Source organism: Lepidochelys kempii, chromosome 2, assembly GCF_965140285.1.
Source record: "Lepidochelys kempii isolate rLepKem1 chromosome 2, rLepKem1.hap1, whole genome shotgun sequence".
Classification (NCBI taxonomy): domain Eukaryota; kingdom Metazoa; phylum Chordata; order Testudines; family Cheloniidae; genus Lepidochelys; species Lepidochelys kempii.
In genome coordinates, this window is record NC_136381.1 from 178,418,814 (window position 1) to 178,433,015 (window position 14,202).

The following is a 14,202-nucleotide window of genomic DNA, read 5'->3' on the forward strand; positions in this document are numbered from 1 at the left end:
GCCCATGTGACATCCTCAGGGCCATACAGGTAGTATATATATTGTGTGGATGTGGTCCACATAAAACATAGACAGCTGCCACTGATCTATATCATTTCCTTGGTGGGATAAGGTATTCCTAATTTTATATGCTTACCTAATTTTCATTCAGGACACATATTTTAAAAGAGACAATGTTAACTCAAACATTGCCAAAACTGTAAATTTTTAAAAATTTTCATTAGAAATATTTCTAAACACAAGTTAATATTCCCCTTCAGCATTTGCAACCCAAACATTGCAGCACTAAGACCCTATCCAACCTGAAGCAAATTCAAAACAGTGGGCAAACAACATAAATAGTGTAAGCAATTGTTTTAAATCCTTCAGCTTTGATCATCTAGGCTTTTATTTGTGAAAGGGCATGCATTCCTCCCGCCTCCAACCTTGGCTACCCCAGGAATGGCTCCGACTTTCTTATTTTAGCGTCCACTCTATAATTTATTTAAGTCCCTGGAGAATTTTTTTTTGTAATGAGAGTCATAATCACTGTTCCCTCTAATTGTAAAATGTAAGAGAGGAAAGAAGCATTGGTGCATTCACCTTTCAGAAGTCAATAAAAGAGTCCTAATTTCATAGCTTCAACTTGGGGCCTAGTTGCATCAATTTATGCTAACAAGGCATTATGCAATGCCTTTTATTGCACCTCTAGTTTGGCGCCACCACTGTAACAATTCTGTGCCAGTCCTATAACCGATAACTAGCAACAATAGATCAGACTGTATCTCAAAATAAAGATTCTATTTTCATAGTATCAGGAACCTAATGTTAAAATTTTACACAAGCCCATAAATTTCTATTGCATTAATGGCAGTTACTCTTGGAAATCCTCTGTGTATTGATGGGAGAAAGGAGTCCAGAGTGACCAGTTAGAAACCTGGTGTTTCAATCAGTAACAGATGTCTGATTAATATGCCAGAGGCAAATGATTCACTAAATCCAGCTGTAAAAGCAGATGGTGTATTTTATTTCCAGGGGTCAAACAGAATGGGAGTGCTTCTGCAGCACTCCCAACCCTTGCCTAAGAAGCAAGTGATGAGACCAGGAAATCAATCAAAGGTCTTTCATGTGGTAATATAGAACAACTAATCTCAGGGCCATCAGTTTATGAGATCTAACTAGGTCACCACATAAAGTGTAATATGTTGCCATATATCAGTGATGCCATCAGTCCAGTTATACATCTCTAGTTACAAAACCTATTCTGGATTCAAAACAATTCCATTTAGCATGGTAGCTGGCACCAAATCTCCTGACTTTTGTACTAATTTTTACCTTTTTACTCTGTTTGTTTTAAAAAAGCTGCCTTATTCACAATTGGCTTTGCAGGTAGAGCAAAGCATGTGTTTTAACTGGTAGCCTGCAGCTATCCTCTGAAGCCACTAACAATACTTAAGGATCATACCGGTATAGAAAAAATTAGAAGTCACAATATTTCTAATCTTATAATGAATTATAAACCTCTTGGGGGAGGGACCATCTTGTCATTAAATGCATGTATAGCACCTAGCACAGTGAGGCTCTGCTCCTTGACTAGAGCCTCTAGATACTCCTATTATTAAAATAAATAATAAAAATAATAGATAATTTCTGGAAGGATTCTGTTTGTCGTGACATCATAGTTCAGACTGCAGCACTCTTTTCCTAACCCCTATTTTAAAAGCCTTTTCACATGATAAAGAAAACTCCCTAGGCCAAAAATACTTAGTCTGAGGCCGGAGGAGAATCTTTCTAAATAATTTAAAGGAAAACAATCCAAATTTCAAGTCACAGGTAATGTACATTTCATTTAGTAAAGTCTTTTGCTAAATTGACTAACATTCCTTTCTGAATTCATAACCCAAAAATTACTTGATCTTAGAACTTCAGACTTCTCATGCCCTTATCCTTCCTGAAAGACTTAAGGACACAAGCTACTTCTGAACAAAACTTATCTACACTTAACACTAACTTACAGTTTTTAGAGGAAACTGACTGGAGAAGCTCCAGTAACTAGACCAGCAAGTATGCCAGCAACTAGTTCTCCACCAGTGAGTCTTCAGGAAACTGGAAATAGAATGATGTCCACAGGGTCCCAAAAAAGAGTCATAACTTTAGGCTACCTAGTAATAGTTAAAAAATGAAAGTTTTCCAAGGGCCTAGCTAGACACACACCACCACTCAACCTCGCATTTTCTTTCTCCTCACTTCTGCAGGGGGGGAGTGGGCAATGGAATTGCATTTTACATGTTCAGCCCATACTGTGCTCTCAAAGCCCCTAATGGTACTATAAATCAAAGTGACCCCTTAAAACAGCACAGAGGGGAAAAAACTATTCAGAAGTAATAGACAACTAATTATTAAACTGATCCTCATTCTGATTATATTAAGAAACCTTACCTGGTCTTTCCACTTTAATAACTTCTGCTCCTAGGTCTCCTAAATTCATTGTCGCAAAGGGTCCTGCAAGTACCCTGCAATATTAAAAAGCAGTGGGTTTTCGTAGTTGTTCTGCCAAAGCATTTGAATCTCAGAAAACTATTCTGAACTACAAACAACAAACACAAACCTTGTTAGATCAAGAATTTTCACACCTTCGAGCGGCTTCACATTATTAGCACCTGGTAAGAAAGAGAAAACAGTATTTTACGTGTGAGCCTCTTTTTTTAAGGAGACTAATGTTTCTCTGTGGAAGTCTGAAATATCTGCTGTATCACACTCTGCCTTGTTACCCACATTGCATAAAATAGGGATAACAGCAACTTCAGATTATAAAATCAGTTAATGTTTGTAAAGCATGATATAAATTATTGGTATCGTAGAGCCTATTTTAAACCCCTTAGAATACAGTATATTGTTTTGTTCGTTATTTTTAAATGTGCCTGTTACATACATAGACATTAAGCTGATAAATAGCAGCCTGTAGAAAGATCCAATAAACTCCTAACAGTCAGTGTCAAAAAGATATATGAATTAAAACTAATGGATAACAGACTGACATGAAGTAACAACTCCCCAGCTTCAGAGTGGTTTGACCTATGCTGACAATCAAAAGTAGGGTCAGCACTTACAACACACACAAAAATTGCGTCTTCACATTTTAAAAGGCACTTGAAAACTGAATCAGATGAGCATAAACCAAGAAAATATTTGTTTTGTCTGATAGCACTCATGATGGTAAATATATGCTCAAGAAATCTATCCACATATATTTTTCCTTCCTTCTCCCCCGTTCCCTCCCAACCATAACCATCGCTGAAAACTATATGAAGGATATTAAACGCCAAGTGGAGGTAACAGACTTGCAGTCTAAGTCACAGGTGTCCACAGATCTCCTGGGTGATCCTGCGCATGTCACTTAACTCCTCTGTAAAATGGGGGATAATAATATTTCACTACCTCATAGGGAGGTTGTGAGGTACATTAATTAATATCTGTGAGATGTTCAGATACTACAGTGATAAATGCCATAGCAATTTCAATAAATAAATAAAAAATAAAATCAGACCTCTGCTAAAACTAGACAGGTTACACAGCATTAGCCAGGAGGAACTCATCTTTACTCATGTAATTGTTCAAACAAGGGGAAAAGACATAAAGCATAAAGAAAAAGTGTATTGTAAGACTGTCTCACTTTCTCTCTAGCCATCAGTTACAAAGCATGCACACAGAGTACTAGGACGGATTGGGAATTTAAGGCCCCTGCTCAAATATTTTAATTCATCACACTGCATTCAATGAAAAAATAGTGTCCTCTCCTGTTCTTCAATTGTAAAACATTTTCCCCAATTATTACAAATTTCTGCAGAAGGATTTGGGTGGTTTGTTTTGTGGTTGTTACTGTTGTTGTTGCCATGAGAAAGTGCAATATGCAGACTAGTAAGCATTTAAAAAAAAATCTGTCTAAATATTTGCCTCATAGTTGTTTTGCACATCATAAACCGTCCACAGGAAGTAAGGTACATATGTTTAGTACTGTTGTATTTCACTGTAAATACTGGAGAAGTTGAAAAATAGTTTACTAGTAATTATGCTGGATATCAATATAAAATACTTGGTGGTACAACCTCAATAAAGCCACCCATAGCTTCATGACACTTCATCAGCCCTCCATCCGTAAACTCACTTAGGCCCCAGATGAGCAAAGAATTTAACCATATGCTTAACTTTAAGCAAGTAAGTTGTCCTATTTAGTTCATTAAGACTGACTGCTCTCATGCTTAATGGTAAGCATATGTTTAAGTGTGTTTTAAGTGCTGAATCAGGGCATTACAGGAGAACACAACTTTATAAGAACATCTGCAGATGACGAAAGGTCTGCCTTTCTCCAGCCCAACTCCCCTTTTCTTTCCATCCTCTCCAAAACTCGCAATCTCTTCACTATTCCACAGACCGTATGGAGCCTGATTCTCTCCCTTTCTCATACATACACTACCACAGGAACAGTAGTTTCCCAATTAAAGGCACTTCCAGCCTCAAAAAGTCCTGCAGCTGTGGTTGACAGGCCTTTAGGAGCCCCTCAGACTCTCTAAGGGAAGTCTCCAAAGTATTTAGATTTCACCTGTAAAATATGCATTTACACAAAGCCATAATTAACAAGAGGATGAGTCTCCATTATTTTCATATAATTCATATTATAGTATTAACTAGGAACTCCAATCAAGGACCATGGCCCCACTGGAGTAGGGGGCAGCATAGGAGAAAGTGCAGAGGTGTTTCTGGGAGAAGCGGTCTGTTGGGTAATAGATACAGGAAGTTGAATAGGGGTGTTGTCCCACTGACAAAGAAATAGAGGCGAAGGAAAGGTCCGTAGAAGGTAGATCAAAAGCTTGGTTCAGAAAGTTTCAGAAGCAATGCCAGCAAGTGAAACTACTCTTGCCTAATCATCTATGAATTTACATGAAGCCTCAGGTTTCAGAGTAGCAGCCGTGTTAGTCTGTATTCGCAAAAAGGAGTACTTGTGACACCTTAGAGACTAACCAATTTATTTGAGCATAAGCTTTCATGAGCTACAGCTCACTTCATTGAATGCATAAAAGTGGAAAATGCAGTGAGGATGTGTTTATACACACAGATCATGAAAAAATGGGTGTTTATCACTTCAAAAGGTTTTCTCTCCCCCCACCCCACTCTCCTGCTGGTAATAGCTTATCTAAAGTGATCACTCTCCTTACAATGTGTATGATAATCAAGGTGGGCCATTTCCAGCACAAATCCAGGGTTTAACAAGAACGTCTGAGGAAGCGGGGGGGGGGGGGGAGGAAAAAACAAGGGGAAATAGGTTACCTTGCATAATGACTTAGCCACTCCCAGTCTCTATTCAAGCCTAAGTTAATTGTATCCAAATTTCAAATGAATTCCAATTCAGCAGTCTCTCGCTGGAGTCTGGTTTTGAAGTTTTTCTGTTGTAATATCGCAACTTTCATGTCTGTAATCGCGTGACCAGAGAGATTGAAGTGTTCTCCACCTGATTTATGAATGTTATAATTCTTGACATCTGATTTGTGTCCATTTATTCTTTTACGTAGAGACTGTCCAGTTTGACCAATGTACATGGCAGAGGGGCATTGCTGGCACATGATGGCATATATCACATTGGTAGATGTGCCCGTGAACGAGCCTCTGATAGTGTGGCTGATTTGATTAGGCCCTGTGATGGTGTCCCCTGAACAGATATGTGGGCACAACTGGCAACGGGCTTTGTTGCAAGGATAGGTTCCTCGGTTAGTGGTTCTGTTGTGTGGTATGTAGTTGCTGGTGAGTATTTGCTTCAGGTTGGGGGGCTGTCTGTAGGCAAGGACTAGCCTGTCTCCCAAGATTTGTGAGAGTGATGGGTCGTCCTTCAGGATAGGTTGTAGATCCTTGATAATGCGTTGGAGGGGTTTTAGTTGGGGGCTGAAGGTGAAGGCTAGTGGCGTTCTGTTATTTCCTTTGTTGGGCCTGTCCTGTAGTAGGTGACTTCTGGGTACTCTTCTGGCTCTGTCAATCTGTTTCTTCACTTCAGCAGGTAGGTATTGTAGTTGTAAGAATGCTTGATAGAGATCTTGTAGGTGTTTGTCTCTGTCTGAGGGGTTGGAGCAAATGTGGTTGTATTGTAGAGCTTGGCTGTAGACAATGGATCATGTGGTGTGGTCTGGGTGAAAAATGGAGGCATGTAGGTAGAAATAGTGGTCAGTAGGTTTCCGGTATAGGGTGGTGTTTATGTGACCATCGCTTATTAGCACTGTAGTGTCCAGGAAGTGGATCTCTTGTGTGGACTGGTCCAAGCTGAGGTTGATGGTGGGATGGAAATTGTTGAAATCATGGTGGAATTCCTCAAGGGCTTCTTTTCCATGGGTCCAGATGATGAAGATGTCATCAGTATAGCGCAAGTAGAGTAGGAGTATTAGGGGACGAGAGCTGAGGAAGCGTTGTTCTAAGTCAGCCATAAAAATGTTGGCATACTGTGGGGCCATGCGGGTACCCATAGCAGTGCCGCTGATTTGAAGGTATACATTGTCTCCAACTGTGAAACAGTTATGGGTGAGGACAAAGTCACAAAGTTCAGCCACCAGGTTTGCCGTGACATTATCGGGGATAGTGTTCCTGACGGCTTGTAGTCCATCTTTGTGTGGAATGTTGGTGTAGAGGGCTTCTACATCCATAGTGGCCAGGATGGTATATTCAGGAAGATCACCGATGGATTGTAGTTTCCTTAGGAAGTCAGTGGTGTCTCGAAGACAGCTGGGAATGCTGGTAGCATAGGGCCTGAGGAGGGAGTCTACATAGCCAGATAATCCTGCTGTCAGGGTGCCAATGCCTGAGATGATGGGGCGCCCAGGATTTCCAGGTTTATAGATCTTGGGTAGTAGATAGAATATCCCAGGTCGGGGTTCCAGGGGTGTGTCTGTGCGGATTTGATCTTGTGCTTTTTCTGGGAGTTCCTTGAACAAATGCTGTAGTTTCTTTTGGTAACTCTCAATGGGATCAGAGGGTAATGGCTTGTAGAAAGTGGTGTTGGAGAGCTGCCGAGCAGCCTCTTGTTCATATTCCAACCCATTCATCATGACAACAGCACCTCCTTTGTCAGCCTTTTTGATTATGATGTCAAAATTGTTTCTGAGGCTGTGGATGGCATTGTGTTCTGCACGGCTGAGGTTGTGGGGCAAGTGATGCTGCTTTTCCACAATTTCAGCCCGTGCACATCGGCGGAAGCACTCTATGTAGAAGTCCAGTCTGCTGTCTCAGCCTTCAGGAGGAGTCCACCTAGAATCCTTCTTTTTGTAGCGTTGGTAGGAAGGTCTCTGTGGATTAGTATGTTGTTCAGAGGAGTGTTGGAAATATTCCTTGAGTCGGAGACGTCGAAAATAGGATTCTAGGTCACCACAGAACTGTATCATGTTCGTGGGGGTGGAGGGGCAGAAGGAGAGGCCCCGAGAAAGGACAGCTTCTTCTGCTGGGCTAAGAGTATAGTTGGATAGATTAACAATATTGCTGGGTAGGTTGAGGGAACCATTGATGTGGCCCCTTGTGCCATGTAGTAGTTTAGAAAGTTTAGTGTCCTTTTTCTTTTGTAGAGAAGCAAAGTGTGGGTTGTAAATGGCTTGTCTAGTTTTAGTAAAGTCCAGCCACGAGGAAGTTTGTGTGGAAGGTTGTTTTTTTATGAGAGTATCCAGTTTTGAGAGCTCATTCTTAATCTTTCCCTGTTTGCTGTACAGGATATTGACCAGGTGGTTCCGCAGTTTCTTTGAGAGTGTGTGGCACAAGCTGTCAGCATAGTCTGTGTGGTATGTAGATTGTAATGGATTTTTTACCTTCAGTCCTTTTGGTACGATGTCCATCTGTTTGCATTTGGAGAGGAAGATGATGTCCGTCTGTATCTGTACAAGTTTTTTCATGCAGTTGATGGATTTCCACTCCATATGGCTAAATGCAGTGCCTTGCATAATGACAGGTTTCAGAGTAGCAGCCGTGTTAGTCTGCCCTATTACGTGGGGCACAAGGGGAAATTCAGCCACGAGTTCCTGGAGTTCGAGTTCTGTCCAGACAGTGAGGTTCTGGGGCCCGCGGGGGAGGGGGTCAAAGCGCATTGGCTTCCTGGCGAAGAAGATGGGGGGTGGCACATGGCTGCAGGGCTCAGAGGGGCCAGGAGGGGGAGAGAAAACCTTTTGAAGTGATAATCACCCGTTTTTTCATGATCTGTGTGTATAAAAACATCCTCACTGCATTTTCCACTTTTATGCATCTGATGAAGTGAGCTGTAGCTCACGAAAGCTTATGCTCAAATAAATTGGTTAGTCTCTAAGGTGCCACAAGTACTCCTTTTCTTTTCATGAAGCCTCAGTTTTGCTTTCTGATAGTAAGCCAACGAGCTGCAGACTGATTTTACATGATAGGCGTGATCCATGCCCACTTGATCACCAGAGAAATAACAGTTCTAATACACTAGTCATGTGAACACTGCAAAACCATTCCCTGAGTCCTACTATCCCAGTATCATCCCCCATCTTCATCCTCTCCTGTGCCAGTTATTGATTTCTTAAGTAAACCAAACAGTGCCAAGTTCACTTTTTATTGAATTAATCCTACAGCTCAACTACTGCAAGAATTCCTCTCTCTCAGATATAAAGCTATACCATACTTGCAGACTGTTTATTCCTATAATAAAGTGGACAAACATATCAACCTCCATTACAAGTAGCTCTTATTGAGAAAAAAACAAACAGGCACACTCAAACTTTGTAGACTCTGATGGCGTTTTAAACTGAAGTCTCCCGCACATTACACAGGCAGGATCATGTCAGGTGTGTTAGCTTATCTTATTACAACATTAACAAAAACAAACCCAGAAGTTATTTCATAGTAGAACAGATTTGTACTACTTTTAATCCTGAAGATCTTAGGGTTTTCTTTTACATTTTAAAACAGGGGCGGATATAGGAGAAAGGGGACAAAATGAAGCATTCTGTGGGCTTGATTCTTCTCTCACATCCCTTTTACACCAGTGCTGCTCCACTGTCTTCAATTAAGTTACTTCTGATTTATATCTGGGCAAGTGAGGAGAATCAAGCCCTCCTCCCCACCAAATTGCAAAGTGGATATCCTCTCATTCATGCAGACTGCCTCCAGTGTCCAGATTCACTCCTTGTGTAAGTAGATGTAGCATCAATGCGCCCACTTGCACCAGCAATCAAGTTGGATCAATAGTGAAAATAGGGATAGCTCAGTGGTTTGAGCATTGGCCTGCTAAACCCAGGGTTGTGAGTTCAATCCTTGAGGGGGCCATTTAGGGATCTGGGTCAAAAATTGGGGATTGGCCCTGCTTCAAGCAGGGGGTTGGACTAGATGACCTCCTGAGGTCCCTTCCAACCTTGATATTCTATGATTCTATAAGCTACTGCTGCGGAGTGATCATTCTAGTTCAGCTGCTTATATTTACATTTGGTATTTGAAACAGATTGGGAAATGAGCAAATCAATTCCACTTATTAAATGGCCACCAGAAGTTAGGGGTTTTTTTTTTATTATTAAAGATAAAAATAGAGCTTGCAGGAAAGGAGAGAGTGAATCCACTAGGAAATCCCCAAACAGTGAAAAGTTAAATAATGGGAAGCTCACAAAATGGGTTATTTGCCCATAAAATGCAAACAAACAAACAGCTTTAATGTCTGAACTAGAAAGTGCAACACATTCTCTATATATTGCTGTTAGTAGTCTGATAATTAGTTCTTCTTGGGCTCCAGACCCTCCCAAGATTCTCTCTTTATTTTTTGCAACCTGCACACATTCATTGACCACTCTGCAAAGTCTGCATTATAATCAGAACCTTTTGAGTTCTTCCTCAACCACTGTGGAAAATTATACCCCTAACTCCAGATGTACATTTTCATTTAGAAAAAATAAATCATTTGCAGTCAAGACAGTTATGGGATTGGTAATGCTGCAGCAAGAGTGTAAAGTCCAATTTCAGATAAACAATAAAAAACAAAATAAATTTCCTTAAAATGCTAGGGGACAAAGAAAACTATCTAAAAATCTATGTGAATTCAGTCTGCTATAGTTGCAAGATGTTATTATTAGTGTCATATATTCATGTCCTGCATGGACATTAAACTATTCCATCATATTTTTCCTAAGAGCAGAAGTTTCCCTTGGTATCTGCAGCCCTAGAGGTAGTTGCATTTCAGTGTTTGTGTGTGTGGCGCTCTCAGAACCTTTGAGGACATGAAAGATTTTATTATAGCACATCACACGTATAGCATAATTCTCAACCAAGCACATATTTATGTCGGATTGTCCCTTATCAGCCTGCTCTGTAAAACCTTGTGTTTTTCTAAACTAAGACCGCTGGGGCAGGAAACACGTTGATCGTTTGGGAAAGGTCTCTCACCTAATTACATAAATAACAGTATGAAGAGATGCTTGCTCTGAGATACTTTTAAGTAAAACTTCTCCTGGACTTTGATTCCTTTCCACAGCCCTGCGCACGTGTTACATGCTACACACGACCCATGGTGTCTATGCCAGATAAAACAAGTGGTTTATTAAATTAAGAGTTTAAAAGAAGTGGCTACCTGGCTGGAGAGAGCTTCCCTGCACCCCTCTGCTGCTGCTAGGTGAGGAGAGGCTTCGCAGAGGGCTGGGGCAGAGGGGAGAGGCAGAGCAGCCACTGCTGCTAGGGAGTGTGGGGCACAGACTCCTCCTGCGCCTGACACAGGAGCAACTCCTCCTTCCCAGCACAGCGCTCAGCATTGCTGCGGCTGCCAGCCCGAGCCGGGACAATCAGACGCCTCGAAGGCACGGTGGGCTAGGTACTGAGGTGCAGGACAGGCTCACCGCGACCGCTGTCAGAGCCGCAGGCACTCGAGGAAGAGGACTGGAGGAGGAGCGTCACTGTCCAATTTGACTCGGCCCCTCCCCACCTCCGCGTGTGTGAAAAAGGTCCCAGTCCTGTGTACTGCGCGGTCGCAGTGCTACACCACTTCCTGCCTACCCCTGCCCCACGGAAATTCTCCCACCCTTTTGTACTGCGCAAGCGTAGTTCTCACTGTCTCTCCCATTTTTTTCTCGGAGAGTGAAAATGTTCCCAGCTTTGCGTACTACGCAGGCGCGACGCTAAATGTCTCCTGGTCCTGTATCTGTGAATGCAAGCATAATCCCACCATTCCTTGTGGTAGTGGGAAGTTCAGGAGAGGGAGGATAGGGTTTAACCCTCTGGGGAAAACCCTCACCCTCAGTCATGGTCAGGGAGTTCTCAGACTTAGTTGCACTGTGGTTTATGGCTTTTGTCATAAATATAAAGGGAAGGGTAAACCCCTTTGAAATCCCTCCTGGCCAGGGGAAAGCTCCTCTCACCTGTAAAGGGTTAAGAAGCTAAAGGTAACCTCGCTGGCACCTGACCAAAATGACCAATGAGGAGACAAGATACTTTCAAAAGCTGGGAGGAGGGAGAGAAACAAAGGGTCTGTGTCTGTCTGTACACTGGTTTCTGCCAGGGATAGACCAGGAATGGAGCCTTAGAACTTTTAGTAAGTAATCTAGCTAGGTATGTGTTAGATTATGATTTCTTTAAATGGCTGAGAAAAGAATTGTGCTGAATAGAATAACTATTTCTGTCTGTGTATCTTTTTTGTAACTTAAGGTTTTGCCTAGAGGGGTTCTCTATGTTTTTGAATCTAATTACCCTGTAAGATATCTACCATCCTGATTTTACAGGGGGGATTTCTTTATTTCTATTTACTTCTATTTTTTATTAAAAGTCTTCTTGTAAAAAACTGAATGCTTTTTCATTGTTCTCAGATCCAAGGGTTTGGGTCTGTGGTCACCTATGCAAATTGGTGAGGCTTTTTCTATAAACCCAGAGTGCATAAATTTTTTTTCATATAAACCCAGAGTGCATAAATTTTGCCCCTGTGAAGTTTTATTCTGCCTGGTTGAGCAAATAGTTAGGGAGAATCCCTCTTGTACTAATTTACTTTGTGTAAAACTAGAGTTGGCATATTCATCCTATGCATTTGTAAAGCATCCAACATGAGGTTACCAGAGCATCCTTTAAAATATATAGCTCACAAATGTATTCTACTTTTCCCCCAGTAAGGAAGGAAATTCCTTACTGGCCTAGAAACTGATGATCATCCTCTGGGATATGTTGCCAGAGGATGATAAGAGGAGAGTTTCACCAGTTGCATTTAATCAGCCTGAATAAAGAGATGCATCTTATTTTTTTCCAGAGAAAGTTTACCAAGTTTCAACTCTAGCATACCTTTGTTGAGCAACTTTCAGAGCTTCTTGTACAGCAGAGGCGGGCAAACTACGGCCCGCAGGACCATCCTGCCCAGCCCCTGAGCTCCTGGTCAGGAAGGCTAGCCCCTGGCCCCTCCACTGCTATTCCCTCTCCCTGGCAGCCTCGGCGCACCGCGCTGCCAGCACTCTGGGCAGCGGGGCTGCACGCTCATGCAGGGCAGCATGGCAGCGTGTCTGGCTCTGGCCAGGCGGCGTGGCTCCAGACATGCTGCTCTGAGCAGCATGGTAAAGGGGCCAGGGCCTGGGGGTTGGATATGGGGTAGAGGGTTCTGGGGGGTAGTCAGGGGGCGGTTGGATAGGGCAGAGATTATGGGGGAAGTGGGGGGGGAACGGGGGATTGGATAGGGGGTGGGATCCTGGGGGGCGGGGGCGGGGTCCCAGGAGGGGACAATCAGGGGACAAGGAGCAGGGGGGTTGGTTGGGTGGAGGGTTCTGATGGGGGCAGTCAGGGGTTGGGAAGTGGGAGGGGTCAGATAGAGAGTGGGGGTCAGGCCATTGGGGAGGCACAGCCTTCCCTACCTAGCCCTCCATACAGTTTCACACCCTGATGTGGCCCTCGGGCCAAAAAGTTTGCCCACCCCTGTTGTACAGGGTGGGAAACAAAGTTTGTTACTGTTATTTGTACTTTTATATGTTTGAGAGGCATTCAGGTACTACAGTGATTAAACCATATACGTTGGTAGACACAGAAATAGGTAAGTAAACCTATCACAGAACATATCTGCTGCTGATTCTCACAAATATTTTGTTGGAAATCAATAATTTGCGCTATTGTGGGGGAAATGAAGCAACAAAGCATTAGTTTAATACAATCTCAACTAGACTGTAAAGTTAGGACCTCTTTCACGTGGAGCACTGCCATAAAAATAAAGGGAAGGGTAACCACCTTTTTATCCCCAGTGCTATAAAATCCCTCCTGGCCAGAGGCAAAACCCTTTCACCTGTAAAGGGTTAAGAAGCTAAGATAACCTCGCTGGCACCTGACCAAAATGACCAATGAGGAGACAAGATACTTTCAAAGCTGGAGGGCGAAAACAAAGGGTCTGTCTGATGCTTTTGCTGGGAACAGATCAGGAATGCAGTCTCAGAAACTCCATTTACTTAGTAAGTAATCTAGCTAGAAATGCGTTAGATTTCCTTTTGTTTAATGGCTGGTAAAATAAGCTGTGCTGAATGGAATGTATAGTCCTGTTTTTGTCTCTTTTTGTAACTTAAGATTTTGCCTAGAGAGATTCTCTATGTTTTGAATCTGATTACCCTGTAAGGTATTTACCATCCTGATTTTACAGAGGTGATTCTTTTATCTTTTCTTTCATTAAAATTCTTCTTTTAAGAACCTGATTGGTTTTTTCATTGTTCTTAAGATCCAAGGGTTTGGGTGTGTTCACCTGTACAAATTGGTGAGGATTTTTATCAAGCCTTCCCCAGGAAAGGGGGTGTAGGGCTTGGGGGGGATATTTTGGGGGAAGACATCTCCAAGCGGGCTCTTTCCCCGTTCTTTGTTTAACACGCTTGGTGGTGGCAGCATAGGGTTCAAAAGGCAAAGTTTGTACCTTTGGGAAGTTTTTAACCTAAGGTGGTAAGAGTAAGCTTAGGGAGTCTTTCATCCAGGTCCCCACATCTGTACCCTAGAGTTCAGAGTGGGGGAAAAAATCATGACAAGCACAGTTTAAACTTCTTTGAGATAAACAGGTTATCTGTTACTTTTGTTTGGTTTGAAATGGTTTTCCGCAAGGTTGGTTTATAAAATGCAGCAATTGATGGCTTACATTTGTAATTTCTTTTTGCTTAGCTCTTTTAAAAATGCAAAAGATTAAATTAAATTAACTTCAACATTACAAATTTTAACACATAAATGATAGATAATAAAGTTATAGGCACTCATGCTGAAGCAGAAATGGGG

General features: G+C 42.1%; 1 protein-coding gene across 7 annotated transcripts in view; it reads right to left on the reverse strand.

Annotated features, from left to right (window-relative positions):
• SUGCT (succinyl-CoA:glutarate-CoA transferase) overlaps positions 1-14,202 on the reverse strand; it is a 492,696-nt gene that overhangs the window by 476,529 nt on the left and 1,965 nt on the right. For 2 of the 7 annotated variants that reach the window (XR_012157441.2, XM_073332842.2), the window contains exons 1-3: positions 10,571-11,576; positions 2,588-2,639; positions 2,419-2,492 (exon numbers count right to left, since the gene is read on the reverse strand). Coding sequence is in view for 6 of the 7 variants with exons in the window: in XM_073332842.2 (XP_073188943.2) it covers positions 2,419-2,492; positions 2,588-2,639; positions 10,571-10,748 (304 nt within the window). In the remaining variant the exon portion in view is untranslated. Of the gene's footprint in view, positions 1-2,418; positions 2,493-2,587; positions 2,640-10,570; positions 11,585-14,202 lie in introns of those variants that run through there. The other 5 variants (XM_073332836.2, XM_073332840.2, XM_073332837.2 and 2 more) reach the window with 3 other exon arrangements.